Source organism: Sphaeramia orbicularis, chromosome 16, assembly GCF_902148855.1.
Source record: "Sphaeramia orbicularis chromosome 16, fSphaOr1.1, whole genome shotgun sequence".
In the NCBI taxonomy this organism is placed as follows: Eukaryota; Metazoa; Chordata; class Actinopteri; order Kurtiformes; family Apogonidae; genus Sphaeramia; species Sphaeramia orbicularis.
In genome coordinates this window covers 19,053,973-19,071,833 of record NC_043972.1, presented here as the reverse complement: position 1 = coordinate 19,071,833, position 17,861 = coordinate 19,053,973, and the positions used below count along the sequence as shown (strand labels likewise).

The 17,861-nt window shown below is 35.5% G+C and overlaps 1 protein-coding gene across 1 annotated transcript; it reads right to left on the bottom strand.

Moving 5' to 3' along the window:
• Positions 1–736: 736 nt before the first annotated feature.
• Positions 737–17,570, bottom strand: LOC115435679 (glycerol-3-phosphate dehydrogenase 1-like protein). The gene is made up of 8 exons (XM_030158254.1): positions 17,403–17,570; positions 15,225–15,402; positions 14,682–14,822; positions 9,144–9,282; positions 7,582–7,694; positions 5,529–5,765; positions 5,264–5,370; positions 737–4,281 (listed from the first exon to the last, which is right to left on the bottom strand). Exons 1-8 carry the CDS (start codon positions 17,444–17,446, stop codon positions 4,185–4,187), a joined length of 1,056 nt encoding a protein of 351 aa, XP_030014114.1. The 5' UTR covers positions 17,447–17,570; the 3' UTR covers positions 737–4,184.
• Positions 17,571–17,861: the final 291 nt, after the last annotated feature.

Below are 17,861 nucleotides of genomic sequence, written 5' to 3'. Positions count from 1 at the left end.
AAACAAACAGAGTCAGTCATTATTAAATACTGTACCTCGCAAAAATAAATTATTTCTATCTTTTTTAAACTGAATTATGTTTGATATTAGTTTTATCTCCACACATAATATATTCCACAATTTTACTCCACAGATGGTAATATAGAAACTTTTTTTTAACATAGTTTGCACTTAATGAATTTTTAAATGTAACTTTCCCCTTAAATAATGACCTCCCTCACTTTAAATTACCACGTTTAAAGTTGTGCTATACAAATAAACTTGCCTTGTCTAACTTAAAAATAATCTAATGTAATTATGAATCAATCAAACGCTTTTCAACTTGTCTGGTTGTGCGTTTGTGTGATTCTGGTGTTTTGACAGAGAGTAGATGTTAAAGTGGTTTTATGTAACACTGGTTTTCAACAACAGTAACTTAGCAAAGATAATAACACATACCAACTCTATACCTTCATAAACCTCATAATCAACCTTAACCATGTAGAGGAAATGCTGCCATTTCACCATCATACAAAATTAGCATTTCAAATTAAATACTCATTGGACATTTATTGCGGTCATTAGTGACAACCACTGACATGAACATATTCATCAGGATATTTCCAATCAGCAGAATGTGTAGAATGGTAGATGTAATGTGTCCCAATTTTACTGTTCATACAATTTATGTTTTACCTGTGAACGTCAGAATAGAACATGACAGCTCTGAATTAAGAATAAAAATGACAACAGATGGTCATTTCTCTCTTTTATTGAAACAGAAAAGCACTGATTAATATGAACAGAAAACATTTATCTGTTACATTCAGAAAAATAAAAGGCAAAATTAGACCTATGACTTTGAAAGCATATTGATCCTCTATATACTACAGTGGCATAAATCAAAAAGAAAAGCAGACACATTTTTCACACTGGCATACATTTTTGCCCCGTTTCCCCTGTGATCTCATTTCACCAGGGTGAACCTGTTAGTGTGTCTCCAGAGCAGCTGTGATTTAAGTTTTTTATTACCACCAAAGTGGGTATAAAAAGTGGCTTTAAATCTAGCTTAAATATGTGAGAATAATCCTGACCTGATTCTAGGTGTTGATCTTACAAAAAGCATCACAAAAGCTAAAATGTAAGATTAATTGGTTAAAATGTAAGATTAAAAAAAGCAATGTTAGTTGACCGTAAGGAAGATTACATATGCAGTCTCATAATCATGCACCAATGGTTTACTGAGTAAAGCTTCATGTTAGCCTCAGAAAATACAAAAAAAGTAACATTTTCATTTTCACTACTGTTCAAAGTTGGTTCGAGCTTTGTAGAAATGATGTGATTCATCAAATTGACTACACTAATGTGGGCATTAAAAGGCAGATTTGTAAATGAGACAAATACATTAATTACTTGTCTTTACTTATTTTTATGAAACTTTTCTGACTTCCTGTGTTAGATGAAAAATGGGGAGTGTCTCCAAAAACTGCTATGTTTATCAAAGTCCAGTGCAAAAAGTGTGAGTTTTGTTTTATTTTCGGACATAAAATAGATGCCATAAACAGCAGCATAGGGCATTTCCTACAGGATTAATGGAGTGTTGTTATCTGGCAAAACTCATATTAGCTGCACTAAACAATGAGTAACTGTAAAAAAAAAAAAAAAAAAAAAAAAAGTCATGTCAAAAAAGTAGAAGACAAGTAGTTAGCATGATTATGCAAATAAGATAGAAGTTTTGCTTTTGTGATTACTTTTTCATTTCAGTTTAGTTATATTCTCTCTGAAATTCTTGTTTTTGTTTGACACAAATTTAATTCTTCACATAAGAAACAAACTAAACCAAACTGTGAAGGACATGTCAGTCAAAGCCAGTCCAAATGTGGCTATGAAGAAAGTCTCATCACAAACAAAAAGCATTTTTCACTTACATGCCAACACAGTCTGTCAAATTAATTAAATAGTGTTACTTGGCAAGAGTTCGGCAGTGTGGGATGTAATTTTGTAGATATGTGCTGGTTTTCTCAAAGGCATTATTTAACTTCCCTAAATTTTGTATCTGCACATAAAGTTTAGTAGAGACAGAGAGATTTTTAGCACTGGATGTCTCAAGCAGAAAAGCACAAAGATTCTGACAATAGGAACAATATGCTTCACTTTTGATTATTTTATACACTATGTTGACCTGAGTGGAAAATATATGAAAACCAACCCTTGGAGTTGTAAAGACACTACAACACTGAGTACATCCCTCCATCTTCTCTTAAGTACCCAGTGGTGCGCTGCTCAAAGTGCATCAGAGGCAGCGGCGTGCTGGTGTCCACAGGCAGGATTAGAACGGCTGGCAGATTTAAAGGTCTCAAGTAAACATTAACAGCACCTGCCCATTAATATGTGAGGAACTGACCACCACTAAACACACACAGTCACTAGACTACAATAATAACACACAGGGTCCATTTCATACATTTGGTCCCAGATCTGGAAGTATATCTTTATCGTGAAAGTTTAGAGAAAGAACGTCTGATAAAGTAAAACCTGAAATCTGAAGTGCCATAACTTTTGGCTGTAACTTTTAGCAAACAGTGCAGCTTTGAACACTAATAACTTACAGATGGGTGACATATTAAAAGAAAATAAAATGGGATTGTGCGTTTACATTTACATTAATATAACACTATAATGAATATGCCTACAATCTGAATTTGACAGGATGGAATGTAGTATTTTCTACTAAAACGTATGGGATGTTGCGATGTTATTCAGGTTATATGAGGGTACTTTGTTAGTGTTTACAGAGCATTCAGAAAATGAATGTAACTTGGGCCTTTGACACAGCCTGTTTATAATTAGATGGGTATTTCTGGTTATGAACACAAACACACCTAAATTTAAATATAGTGACACATGATATCAACAGGTTTTTGGCTCTGAGCAATTATAAACAAAAAAGCTGACCTTTTCCAGAGGGAGTTTAAAGGAATGGAAGAGAGAGGCTGAAGTCACAGTGGAATGTATGCTATGAATAAACACTAGCCTTAATTGGGTCTGAACAACTACATATGGAACAGGAACAAGAATAATTTTCATTAGTCATGTAAGCAGCTTAGTTATAATTTTGTCTTTTTTAAGAATTTGGCCAAAAAAAAAGAATATTACGTGCACATAAACGTTGACACCGGCTCCATCCATATAACATAGTTTGATGAAAATGATGTGGACCTCACAGATGCTAGAACTAAACCCAATTTAACACCTACAGGAGATTTTGGACTCACATGTTAGAGAGTGCTCTGCACCAACTGAGGGAACATCTTTTGTGTGGGAAGATGTTATGTATATATACATTTTCCTTTAATTTGTCACCCATCTGTCTATCCTGGGTGTTTCAGTTTGTGACCAGGTTTGTCAGCAGCGAAAAAGAACTGAAACAAAACAAAATATTTCCTGGAGGAAAGAAAATTTTGTGGTATATTTGAAGCATAATTCTGGAGTGTTTTTCTATCTGTCATGGTGACTTGTTATATCTATCATCAACACCTATTTATCTCAATGCATTTTTTCCAGCTCCAGATTGACTTTAGCAGTCCTAAACAGCAGAAAACTACATGAAATGTGATTTTGCAAAGTGGATGCAAATTGCATTTGGAGGTGGTTTGAAATGCGACTGCATTCTGATTTTTGGCTGGATGATCTGACTGCTCAGTTTGAATTTCTAAGTGTCTTTTTTTGTCACTCACAAAACAAAGTATGACGGACAAAGGATTCAAGCAAACCACTGGACCGGATCCAGAAAGTGTTGGACTAAAACAGTTCCCACTGAGGCAGAAACCCAACACGCACAGCAAGATGCTTCATCAGATAACAGTGGAAAACAGGTTTTCTTGTAGACTATTTCAAAAACACACTCTTTTCCCGTGATGATCATGATGACACGTCAGCTGAACTGAGCTGAGAAAGTCTCCTGGACCCTGTTCAGAATCCTCCCTACCAGGACAGTGAACGTAGAGAAACATGATCTAATAAACAAAATTTGACCCACATTTTAAACCAGAATCACCCTTTACAGGACTATGGCCATGGCCTGAAAACTGAGGTTGTTTTTCTACCACAAGCTGGAGGATAGAACTGCTGTTTTGGCTCTGATACTCTCTGTAGAAAAACACTTCATCAGCCCTCATCGGCCCTCTGTGACACCCACAGGGTGATCACATGTGCTCTGGGTGGCTCTGCAGGCAGGAGATCATCTCTTGGACTGGTTTTCCCTCAAAACATATCTGATAGACGGCAGTGAACAGAGGAAATCTGGAGAGGACGATAGAGTCAGTCAGAAGGAAGGGCATGCAACTGGCTTTATCGTTACAAAAATAATCAACCAATGTGTTATTTATCACTTACACATATCAGCTCAAACCATAAGCTGACCGAGTTTTATAAAAATCAATAAAGCTGTTTGATATGACTAAAATGTCATATGTAGATAGTAGCAATTTCAAATACAGACAATGATACATATTGACATACTTACTAAATCTGATATATATATATATATATATATATATATATATATATATATATATATATATATATATATATATATATATATATATATATATATATATATATATATATATATATATATATATATATATATATGTATATATATATATATATATATATATGTATATATATATATATATATATATATATATGTATATATATATATATATATATATATATATATATATATATATATATATATATATATATATATATACACACACACACACACACACACACATATGCAGAACTGTGCAGAAGTCTTAGGTCACCCTTAGCAATGTTGTTTTTACACTGTTGTAATGAACATCATATCTACTTCTCAGACACTTAATCAAAATACAACAAAAAGAAGGGACAAATGAATGGGAATAATATGAACAGCATTAAAAACTCACAAAAAATATGAACTACATGGATTATACAGGAAACAGGCAATGTGTTGAATAAAACCTGGTGTAAAACACTAAAAGCTCAGTTCAGTAAATCTCATGATGTCTGATCAAAAGACTTCAAGAAATACTGGATTCTTCACACTGTTTTTTTCTGAAATTCTAATGCTGTCATATCTTGTTACAAGGAATGAGAAATCTGTTCATGTATGATAATATATCATTATAATCTTGCTAAAACAACAAATGAACCTACTTGTGGCCTAAAACTTTTGCACAGTACAGTATATGTATATATAAAAGGAAAGCATGAGTCTGTTTCACTGTATACTGACTTGTCCACAAGGTTCTTTTGTTTGAGGATGTGGTAAACCTCTGCTGATGTGGCAGGACCCTGCAGCTTCTGACCATTCAACATCTCTTTCTCCAGCTCCTCTATGCTCTAAAGACACAGTTTGAGGAAAAAAAACAAACAAAAATAGTAGCTGTGTTCATATAAAACACTTTTTTAAATTAAATATCACTTGTTATGCTGGACAGTCACAGAAAAATTCAAAGATGTGTCCTCCTTACAACAGTCACATGTGACAGGGAACTCACCTTTCCCGTCTTGGCGAAGGCTTCTGCAACTCGTCGGTTGCGGCCGCCGTAGCAGGTAGTGATGAGGTCAGCAACACCGCAGCTTTCAAGGAAAGTTGCCGTGGAGACGGAGTCATTTTTAGAGAAGAGTTTGGCAAAGGCAATCATCTCCATCAGACCCAGACGGATCACGGCCGCCTTGGTGTTGTCTCCACATCGCAAGCCATCACAGAAACCTGCGCCCACAGCTACAATGTTCTGCAGAGAGGATAAAGATTTACACATAATTAGTAGATTATTAGATCCACTGCAGGTCTTTAGTTTGCTTTGTAACTGTATTAGCTTTTACAGTTGTCATACATGAGTTGCCTGTTGTTGCTTTAAACTGACTTTCTGTCTTTAAAAGTGGGATGTTTTTAACAATTGTGCTGTTTTTGCAGATGTTTGTGCTTTAATTGAAATGTGCTTTGTAAATATTCTGGATATGATGAGCACATGTTCTGCTGAAACCACAGGGGATAGAACAGGCAAATAATCATATAAATGTAAAAACACTGTCACCTTTTATACAGTGGAACATTGGCTATGTTGGTTTTCAAAGCTACATGATAAATACAACTAACATTACCTGTCAGTGGTGTAGAGGCACTTCCACCTCATAGAAAAAAAGTTCCAAACCAGTTCATGGAAACACACTGACATTTCAAAGAATCTGTTAAACTCATTTGACATTTTATGGAAACATGGCTACTGAGGACTTTTTTTTTTTTAAATTTACTGTTTCTATCAGTTACATATAGGTTTATTCTCCTGTCAGTGATGCTAACCACGGAGCTCATGAAGTTCTGGTCCCTGAGCACCTTCAGTAGCAGCACACTGCTCCTAATGTGTGCCATGTGTGAGTTAACCTTTAACCTTTATGTCAACATGCCTTATACTTGTCAACATTAGGGTTTGAAATATGGGAAATTTTCCAACCACTACAATGTATCATTCAATTCTACATTAAGAAAGTGTACGTGGTCAGTGAATGGTGCAAACACACCTGTATGTATACACATGAAAACACAAAGGGCCTTAAAGTTATGTGTAAAAGTCAGGTATGAACTGTGTGATATTTTCAGTTTATAGTATGAAACCTGTGTTGATATCATTTAAGTGCGAGTCAGTGTCCGACCATCCGGTTTGATACTTTATCCTCTTTGACAGGTACTCTGTCACTCTCACACTCATTCATCATTTAATCCAATTATGTTTAATCCTCATACCGCTGTTCTTCCACAATGCTAATACTACTACTACTTATTCTTATTTCATTTGCTGGTGTTACAGCTAATGTTGTACATACAGCCACCTGCTATTGGAAGAGAACACATCAAACAGACGCAGTGAACATGATTGTAAAATAGCTGAAATTCAAAGGAAAATATTAAAATGGGAGGATGACGGAAAAGAAGGGTAAATTACGGAAGACTCCGGGGAAGAACTGCGAGGTTGACACTGCCTTACTGACATCCATCAAAACAGACTTCATGATGATTATAATTAAGAACCTGCCCTCTTCACTGTGACATTAATTAACTCAGGAATCCCAGTGGCACACACCTGACTCATTTTATTAAAGTCATGAAATACATGTGATAATGGACCTGATGTATTAATTAACCTTATCTACTTTAAGATCTAAGTACACAGGAAGGCTATAGGAGATGATAGTGAATGTAAGGTGTTAAGATTTAAATTGGACCCTTGTGACACTTGGTGATTTTTCAGGTTGATTTTGATAAGATGCTAAGACAGTCTGTCTTCTGCTTCTTTTAACTCTTTCTCTTCTCAGTTAGTACTAAAAATCACAAGTCAAACAAACCTGGGAGATACACTGGAATAAATAAAATAGAATAAAGATTAACCTGGATAGCTTAACAAAAGAGGAGACATCAACATTGTCCCACCTACAAAATCTCGAAACTTAACCTGATGCAAGAAAGAAAAAACTGTAGTTACACAGCGAATCACTGCCAGTAGGTGTGGAAGCTGCACTAAATGCGGTTGTTTCACACAGTAACATACATACCTTCAGAGCTCCACACAATTCCACCGTATCAGCATCTTCCACCACTGTGATCCTGAAGTTGGGAGTCTGCAGCAGCTCTTTGAACAGCAGGCCGTTCTCCATAATCCTGCTGCCTGAATCACAAAAACATATTTCAAGCACCTGATTATCACCCTCACTGTAACATGACCATCTTTTATGGACACACACACACACACACATTGTGGCTTCTTGTCCAAATTCCTCAATCTTATCATCTACACTAACGGGCAAAGAAACCACACTCAGTTGGTCTGTCATTTTAGAAACTAGGAATAGAAGCTTTTGTTGTTCAGATTAACAAGACCAATGGGTCATTCCATGAAACTGGGTTTATTTTGGTATCTAGCACTTTGTCAGCTTTATAAACTTAATAATAAAAGAGAAATTTAGACATGTTTCCCCCCAGGATGTACCTAATGATGACCTCAGATAAAGGCAAATAAATTATACTCTTGCTCTGAGCCATCCCATAATGAATTAATTTTTAATATATTATATTATAATATTGGGGCCAAAAATAGAACCAAAATTGGGACAGGAAAAGCTACCAAGGTGTCAGTGCATTTTATCTTGAAAACATGGCTGTAAATGGTCTTATATAGCACTATAAATAAAGACACTGTGTTACATTTGATGATCTTAGTGGGTTTTCTAATCCAGACATACAGGTTTTTCATAAATCGGCAGTCTCATTTGAGGTTTTATGCATAACCCATCATGTTCACTTGCATAATATGCAGAACCTGCCCATTTAAGCACATATAAATCGCGAGTGATTTTGCAACAGCGGTCATTTTGTGAAACACTCTGCTTTGCATATTTACTTAGATTCCCAAAATTTACCTGTGAGAGAGTAAAAAGACACTCAAAAAAATAATGGCATGGAATTTTCATGTCCTTTTTACCATGTTACATGCGGATTTGTGTATGTGTTACATAAAAATGTGTTATATCTGAAAAATTGTTTCTCTTTCATCTCAGTAATTTTTTTTTTTTTTTTTTTTTTTTTTTAATAGGGCCAAAGTGCTTCCAAACTTGCTTCATAAGATTACTACATCTTGTTTAAATTTTTAGCCCCCATGTCCTGTTTGTAGGGACCAGTTTCATAGAAGCATCCCAATGCTGAATGTTTTGACAGTGAGGGCTGCCCTGCACCTGTTCCCCTGCTGCTCCTTGTTCTCCTACCAGTATCAGTATGGTAGCTCATCACCTCATCTATGCTAGCTTGTCCTATCTGCCGGTCAAAACTGAAATCAACCCAAGTCTAGCTGCAGGATTTATGCATGACTTTGCTGAGATAAATATTTAAAGATCTTCTTTTACTTGAATAATGAAACTTAACTAGTGTATTTGATGTATTATATATATATATATATATATATATATATATATATATATATATATATATATATATATATATACATATATATATATTATGTACTTCACCCTGACAATTGACACCCCGACCTGTAAAAGGCAGCTCTATATTATTATATGAACAAAGCTTTTAATTCCATATCACTGAGGCACATGCTTCTTACCGATAGTGGTTTCACAGAACTTCTCAGCAGCTACTTCATTGGCGATGTTTGCTCCCATAAGAACGCTGACATCAATCTCCATCTTTTCTCGAATGATGTCTGAGATCAGCTTCAGGCCCTCAGGTCCTTCATCAATTCCCTGAATTAGTGAAAGACAGGCAGACAGACAGATTAGTATAGATAAACAGATAAACAGAAAACAGATAAACATAGGAGGGAAACAGGAAAGAGTTTGTTCAAGGTAAAAGGGGCAAACTGATGCTCTTATATAGTATGTGCAGAAGGCTGATGACACTGATGACATGCCAAAATCTGTTCTGTTTGGGCCAAAAACTTCATTAAAAAGGTCATAAAATAACCACAGGGATTTAATTTATGATGATCCAGATAAACAGCAACAGCAGGCATAATCAGAAATAAAATCTTCACACTCTTTACACAGACCCCTCCTGTTCTCCTGCTAATGTTGACTAAATCTGCACAAACACGGAAAGGTGATGAAACATTGAAGTGTCCATCACAGTATTATCATTTTGGATTAATATGCAGATTAGTTTCTGGATGACTGGTTTCCTATTTAAAAAGGTAAAATCAGTGAAAAACACCAATAAACAGTGCCAAAAAATCTGAAGACACACAAGTAAGCACTACACAATTAATCAAACTGCTATATAAGCCTGTGTAATTATATAATCTAAAAAGGCTTCAATTTAAAGGTCAAGATTGAGGAGGATTTAGAGGGATCTAACTGCAGACATGGAGAAAAAATAAAAACAAGAGCTCTGTTGTTTGGTGATATTCTTAATTTAGTGGCACTGCACAGAGAGAGACTATGTAAAACAAACGAGATGAAAGTTATATTTTTAAAAATCTGTATATTTTATAATGTCAGTTTGTCTGGATAGGAAAAACGCACATTTAAAAATGAATAATCTGGGCATTTTCTTTGATAAACAAGAAAGTAAGTTCTAGGCAAAATCTCAATCACAAATTGCTTCTAATTGCAATATGACTATAGATATACTTTTTCATGAGGTTAAAAAAAATATCTATGTTCAGAGGCAAGATGTGACAGCAATGATATTGGGAAAACTATTTCATCTTCATTACTAGGGTTCCTACAGGTTTCTACTAGTACAATTTAAGACTTTTTAAGACCTTTTTAAGACTACTTAGAACAGAATTTAATACCTATTTCATGGCCATACTGGCAAAAATTTGTGACTCCTACATATATAAATATATGCGTTTCATGTTTCAATAATTAGTATAGAAATGACTAGTTTGTGTATCATTTTGTCACATTTTTTATGGCTAAAGAAAGCTTTTTTTCTGGTCAGTTTCCATGTGTCAGAGACCAAAGACACCAACATGTTAGAATCTGATCATCCCCTGAGCTGACTGTGAACATATTAGTTAAAAGTTGTTTATGTCAGTCACAAACTGTGATGTGGGCAGCAGCTGTGGCCTACTTTTCTGTTGACTCTATTCACAAAGAGGAAATGAGGATAAGCAGAGCCTCGGTGACTGTGTGAGTCCCAGTCCTGCAGCCCTAAATCCTGATATGATATAAATCCCCCGCTCTCCATAATGGTCCAGACCACAGCTTTTAATCAGCTTTTTAACCTGGATCGCGCTAAGGACTTATCTCTTCTGACACACACACATAAACAAAGCTGGCAGAGTGAGTGTGTGTGTGTGTATGCGTGTGTTGTTGCTGCTTTCGTCTCCATCATGTGCTGTGTTGGAAATGTAGATAACAGCCCCGTGAGCCCAGAACCGGTTACAGATGTCCTACAAAACTGAGGGCAGATATATGTGTTGCTAAAAACTCAGCTACAAACATTTTCATTTTACTTAATATATGTCATTTGTGTATGACTTTATTGGTCTGGAACTGAATACAAGTAATTTTTCAGTGTTTGGCGGAGTTTGTGAAACTCTACAGTCAGAAGCAAAAAGTTTGTCAACGACACAAATTCATTAAAAAAAACAAAAACAAAAAACTGAAGCAGCAAAGTGTGTGAAAACAAAACTTCACTGCCACAACTTTACCACAACTGTACAGTTTGAGCTCCGTATCTATATCTGTTCCATACATTGATTATATCATTGGTTGCCAGGAAATGGTATCAGTATCAGGCATGAAAAAAGCCAAGCTGTTTTGGGAGGTTAATATTAATATTAGCTCTTTTCCCTTCAGGGAGCTGACCCATAATCTGAGATTTAAGAGACTCCTGCCATTAAACCTCTCTGTTTTATTTAGAGCTGCAACGATTACAACATCCATAAGTGAATGACCAACAACTGTAAATAAACAAGGAAGACAAGCACTTGGTTTTAGGTATCTCAGTTTGATGACATGCCACATGGGATGCACCGATACCAGGGTTCAGTTAACCCTCGTGTGGTGTTCAGATTTTTGCTATTCAGCCAGTGTTCGTGGGTGTGGTGGTCCTGCTGCATTTGTGGGTTTTTAATTCAACATAATCGAACAATTTTATCTTAAAATACTCAACAGATGTTTACTTCATCCCAATTACAAGCAACATAAAAAGCATATATGTCTAATATTTGCCTTTTGTCTTTGCTAGATCACATTTATGAATTAAAGTGCCACTCATTTTTATTATTTTTTTTTAATAAAATGTAATATAATCAAGATATGAGAGGAAAAAATTCATAAAAAAAAAATTATTCATCATTTGTCTTTTAATAAAAAATGACGGGTCCCACAGACCCAAACACCACACAAGGGTTAATGGTTATGTCTCAGTGTAACAGACTGGGAATATTCTCTTACATGTGGAAAGCAACAGTCATTTTATAAGCATCACTTTCAACTTCTATACTAACATGTGAAATGATAATACACAAGTGACTTGGTAAAAACTATTATTGATGTAACAGCATGATACAGCTCACAAGTGCAGATTATTTAATGTCGTTGTAAATTAAGATTCTAAGTAAAAAAATTAATTATTGCTCATTACTTGCTTGGAATAGTAAGTTAGAATAGTATTGATTTCTGTGTTTAGAGCATAGAATTAAAATAATTAGATCTGCCTATCGATCAGAGCCATTGTCTGTGAGATCCGATCCAACTGTTTGAGTCACTATCAGACCCGTATCAGTATCAGATCAATGCACAATAGTTTCTTAAGCTTTAGATGTTTGTAAATTAAATATATACAGACTGCTGGTAGACGCTCTGAAAATCTTACTTTGGGTTATGGGGAATTGTATCTTTTTCCTGTGTTAATTATAACAGCCCTCATTTCATCTCTGACCACTGATTCCATTTTTCTGAACGTCCCCAGACACTGAGGTGAGCTGTTTATCTTTTCAGATGCAGTAGGAAAATTGTTTCTGATTTTTTTCCAGTTCTTATAGTTGGGTTTTCTTATCTTCTCTGGTAACTGATCTCCTTTGGGTCTCTGGCTTTTTTTCCTCTTTATTTTTCCACTGTTTTATGAAGTTCATGAATTTGAGAAGCCCAAAAATGACACTGAATATATTAACAGTCAAGGTGTCAAACTTATTTTAGTTCCATACTCCAAAATTTTAACAATATTATGCCTGTTACAAAATGTGTTGTGCCTTTGTAGATCTGATCTGTAATGCACATGTAGACATGATAAGCTAAGGCATAATATTGTTAAAATTGTGCTTATTTTTCTATAGAAATGTCAGTTTTTCTAGGTTATTCACATTTTTGTGCAAGAATAGTTTGTAAATGTACTTATTCCTTAATTAAAATGAGTGTGACATGCCTGGTTTAGACAAACAGCAACATTTGCTAGAGAAAGGGATGAGTGTGAAAAGTAAACCCAGCAAGAAACTTTAAATTTACACCAGTAAAGTAATATTTCTACTAAGTAAAATTTGGTGCAGCACATCAATTGCGCACGCACATACAAATGACAGAAATGAATATTAATTTTTTTCAGATCAATTGTTTGCACATCCCAAAATCATAACACTAACCAGAGTCAGAGGTGGCAAGAAAACTCACCTCACAATTCTTCACACAGGAAAAACCCTCAGCACATCACATTGGCCCTTTGTATTACCCGATTTAGGTCTTATGTATGTATGTACAGTATGTATGTATGTATATATGTATATATGTACGTATGTATGTATCAGTGGCTGCTGCTCGTCTTTCAGAGAGAGGAAGCTCATTGTCGGCTTACATCAAAAAAATTGTCAAGTTATTTAAACATAAATTCGGCCCTCCCTTCCTTGTGATTTGTGTAATTACAGTGCAAGAAACGAACAAGCAATTTCGTAGTGGTTTCTCTCTCGATTTCACAGGCAGAATATTAAACTGAACTCTGCTAAGTGTAGGAGTAGATCTCAAAATAGATGTCAATCAAACAGGATTCAGCCTTTCATTTGATCCTCCAATCAGCACATGGAAGCCCAGCGCCCAGCCCAGCCGAGGTCCACCCACAGCTCCATTCACCCCGAGAAATGCTGAGCATCCAGGGGCAGGACAACATCATGGCAATTATCTAATTACTGTCCAGTTTTGAGGCAATGAAACTCTTCCACTCAGTCCCATTGAAGTGCATGGACACTGAGCGTCTACGGGCAAATGCACTGACCATAGATTGTATGAGAAAACAGCGCAATGGGAATGTATGAGAAGTGAACAACATTGAGTCCGTTGATTTGTGATAAAGCTGATTCTGAACGAACTCGTCTATGAGATGAACGTGTTCTAACACATTTGTAGTCAATGAAATGTCAACACAACCATACATATTTGACCATTTAATTTTTGTAATTTTAGGGGCTGAGCTTCTCTTGCAGTCTATGAGAAATCGCCTCTGGTATGTATGTATGCATGTATGTATGTATGTATGTATGTATGTATGTATGTATGTATGTATGTATGTATGTATGTATGTATGTACAGGGTGTCCCATAAGTCTCCATACATAGGAAAAATAAACGTTTCTTGACATAAACCATTTTATTTATATAATATGCTCTTTATGACTGCCATTTTGTCGGGGACACATTTCAATGCGTGTCCTCCACTGCTGAAGAACTATAAAGAAGAAATATAAAGAAATACATGTTAGAACCATATATGTATGGAATGTATTATGTCTCCTATGTATGGAGACTTATGGGACACCCTGTATGTATGTATGTATGTATCTATCTATCTATCTATCTATCTATCTATCTATCTATGCATATAATTTTTGTGGACCATTTGAAATATTGTTGTATTTAGTGTGACGTGGTTATTTTTGTACAAAGCAACACAGATATTAAAAAAACAACAAAAAAACCAAATTCCTCTCTTATGGTGTGTACTTGAATAACAAATAATAAATATATCTTGACTTAAGGTTTGTATCTGCACAGTTTATATCCTATAACAGGTGCTCCGGATCTATTTTTGGTGTCAGACAAAGCTAGAGCTGCTGTTTATGGATATCATTCATCAGAGTGGATAGGAACAGTTATATTTATGGTGCTACAGTGTGTACCCCCCCTTATCATCTCATGTCATATCACCTTTATGAGTGTTATTCCCCGAGCCTTGGAGGAGACACAGCCCACCATCTCATCACAGAGTTTCCTGATGAACTGATGAGGGACGACAAACACCAGCAGGTCGGCTCCTTGTGCAGCTTCACTGAGCTGTGGGACGGCCACCTGCAAACACCCAAAATGCAAAAAATAAAACTCCATAAGCAGTGATTTGGAGGGGGAAATGTTTCAGGATTTAGGTTGAAACTGCACTGCATTTGGTTATTATAATCACAACTCTTCTAAACCTCATAGCTCATTTTAAAATCTCAAGTTCAGCTTAATTTTCTAAATCTGTGTTATCTGCTTTATTTTTTACTAATCTTATCTTTGATGATTAGCTCAGAAACTCTTTTACACTCATATTTTGCCTGTACCTTTACACCATTTAATATGAAAACCAAACAAGATTTTGACACAGACACATGAAAGTAGAAGAAATCTGCTGTTACATGTGTTGTTTCTCTGATCTAAAAGTCTTTTCTGGGAAATCTTAGAAGATAGGGTATATTTTTTCCTTTCTCTTACCACGTTCTCTGGTAGTTTGTATCCAGGCAGGTACTTGACATTTTCATGCTCTGTGTTGATGATTTCCGTAAGGTTCCTGCCGTTGACGTTTTCTTCATACACCCACATCTTCACTGTGGTGGCAAAACGCTGCAGTGACTTCGCATTGTTTCCAATAATCCTGGCTATGGCCGAACCCCTAGAACCAAAGCAGAAAAGGTCGACAAGTCAGCACCAGCCAAGTCATGGTTAAAAATAAAGCAGCAGATATCCCAACTGCTTACCTGGATAGTGTTAATTATGAATCAAGTTGAAATAAAGACACAAAGAAGATACACAATTTATTTTTTAGGAATAGTTTTAGATCCACAACTGTAATTAAATGATCTTTTAAAGCAGGGATGTGTCAAGGATTAATGGAAGATAATGTAATAATTTTAAAACAGTTATATTAACTTATTTTTATTTATATAAAGAACATTTACCTGGTTCAAAAAAGGGGATAAATCCCCCCAAAAAACCCCACAAAATAACACTTTGTAATGGCCAAATTGTCATTTTAAACATCCATATCAATATCAGTTCAACCCTATTATGCATGTATTTTTTTTAGATAGATAGATAGATAGATAGATAGATAGATAGATAGATAGATAGATAGATAGATAGATAGATAGATAGATAGATAGATAGATAGATAGATAGATAGATAGATTAGATACAGAAACAGCCACAACCACAGCACCAATAAATTCAGAATGTAAATAACTTAAAATAAGTTAGATTTTAGTTAAGTTTTTAGCTCCTAGTGTAAGTTAGTAATGACTATGAGTTATTTTAATAACTACTCATAAGTCTACATTGACATGTAAAGCTCAGCATTCATTCACATTTATAAAATTTCCATCCAAAACTATGCCTTTACATGTAAAAACTATCTTTAAAGTGGACATGAATCACCCAAAATTTACCCTGACATTTACTAATCCCCAGCAATGATATAACTGCAAAAGACTGCAGCTCAAAAGGTCCAGATTTAGGAGGATTTAGGCTGATCTAATTGCAAAAATGGAGGAAAAAAAAATATAAACACAACCTCTGTTGTCTGGTGATGTTTTGGGTTAGTGACACTGAGCAGAAAGAGGCACAGAGTAAAAAATGCTAAATTAAAGTCATTAGCTGTTATATGTTGATATTTCTAAATAAGTAATAGGTACATTTTCATAAAAAACAAGGCAAAAAGACCTAATCTAAATCACATTCACAATATTACCCACAATAATTACAAAATTCCTTACCATTAAATGGAATGGGCACAGTACCCAAGCTATTTTGGAGATCATCACATATTTAAATTAAAGTAATTATTCAAAACTAATTAAATGAATTTTCTCAAATGTGGGCTAATTGATACAGTTGGTCCCCAGTGGATTTCATTGTTTTATTCTAAGCTTTTTAGTCATCATTCACCACTTTTCAAACCTTTCGTACACAAATATTTCCTTGCCTCCAAATACCCCCATTTGTGCGCCTAAAAACTTCCATCAAGTCTTAGAATCCAGAGCAGCTAAACCCTCTGAAAACCTTAGGAAAACCCTGAATAAAAATACTAAAGCTACACTGGCTGATGACTACTTTTATTAATTTTCTTGCTTTTTGCTTTTCTGTTTTTCTTGAGCTGATGAAAATGTAAATTTTGAGGATCAGTTCTGTAAATAAAGTATAAAACACTCCACTAGATGCATAAGTTCAGCATTCAGTACCTTCAATATGGATGTTGTGGTCTGTCAGTGTTTTACTGTACTATATAATGTGTTTGGATTCATTTTACTGCTGTGCATGTGTTAAGTGGAACTCATTTGAAACACTTGATGAACTGTTGGTGATTTAATCTAATCAATGCATGTATGTATGAGATCATATGTTTTTGAATGTTACTGTCCTATAAGGTCCATATATTACACAGAAGTCAACTCTTCATGATCTACAAAAAACAGGTCTGAATTCAGCTTTGTAACGATGCATTTTCTAATTCAAGGTGGATTGATAAAGAGGATAAATCTAAAAATCATCGTCTTAAAGGAACATTATGAACAGTGGGTACAGTCAGAGACATACCGTTCCCATCATGCTGCAGGAGCTCGTCATGCCCTGCAGTCCAACCACCATCTATCATCTCATCTACGGCTGTCAACTCACCAGTTTCCGGAGCCGACTATGCAGACTTTGAGCGGAGAAGCCATCTGTGGAGCTCCAGTTGCTCTCTGACTCTTCTACACCGAAAAACCCAGGAGACACAGCGCTACCGGGGGAACACCGGAGAGCCGAGGAACATCTATCTGAAATCCGCTACCTGAGCCCTGACGAGTACCGGTCCCCTTTTGATGACGTCACGGAAGTTGTCGCACTAAGACCCACTGGGAGTTGTATTTTCCACTAATTTGACTCAGTATTACGTAACTGGGAATGATGAATTACAACGCAATTCGATCTGTAATGCTTGCATGTGCAAGACTGCAGTTCACTCTGTAACATACAGCCTTATATGTAGCAAATAGTTTGTTACAAAGGAAAATGGAGAAAAATAACACAACATTTATGAACTCTGAAATAATCTACAGTGTGTATCTACATGAATTTTCCAAATAAATGAGTAAT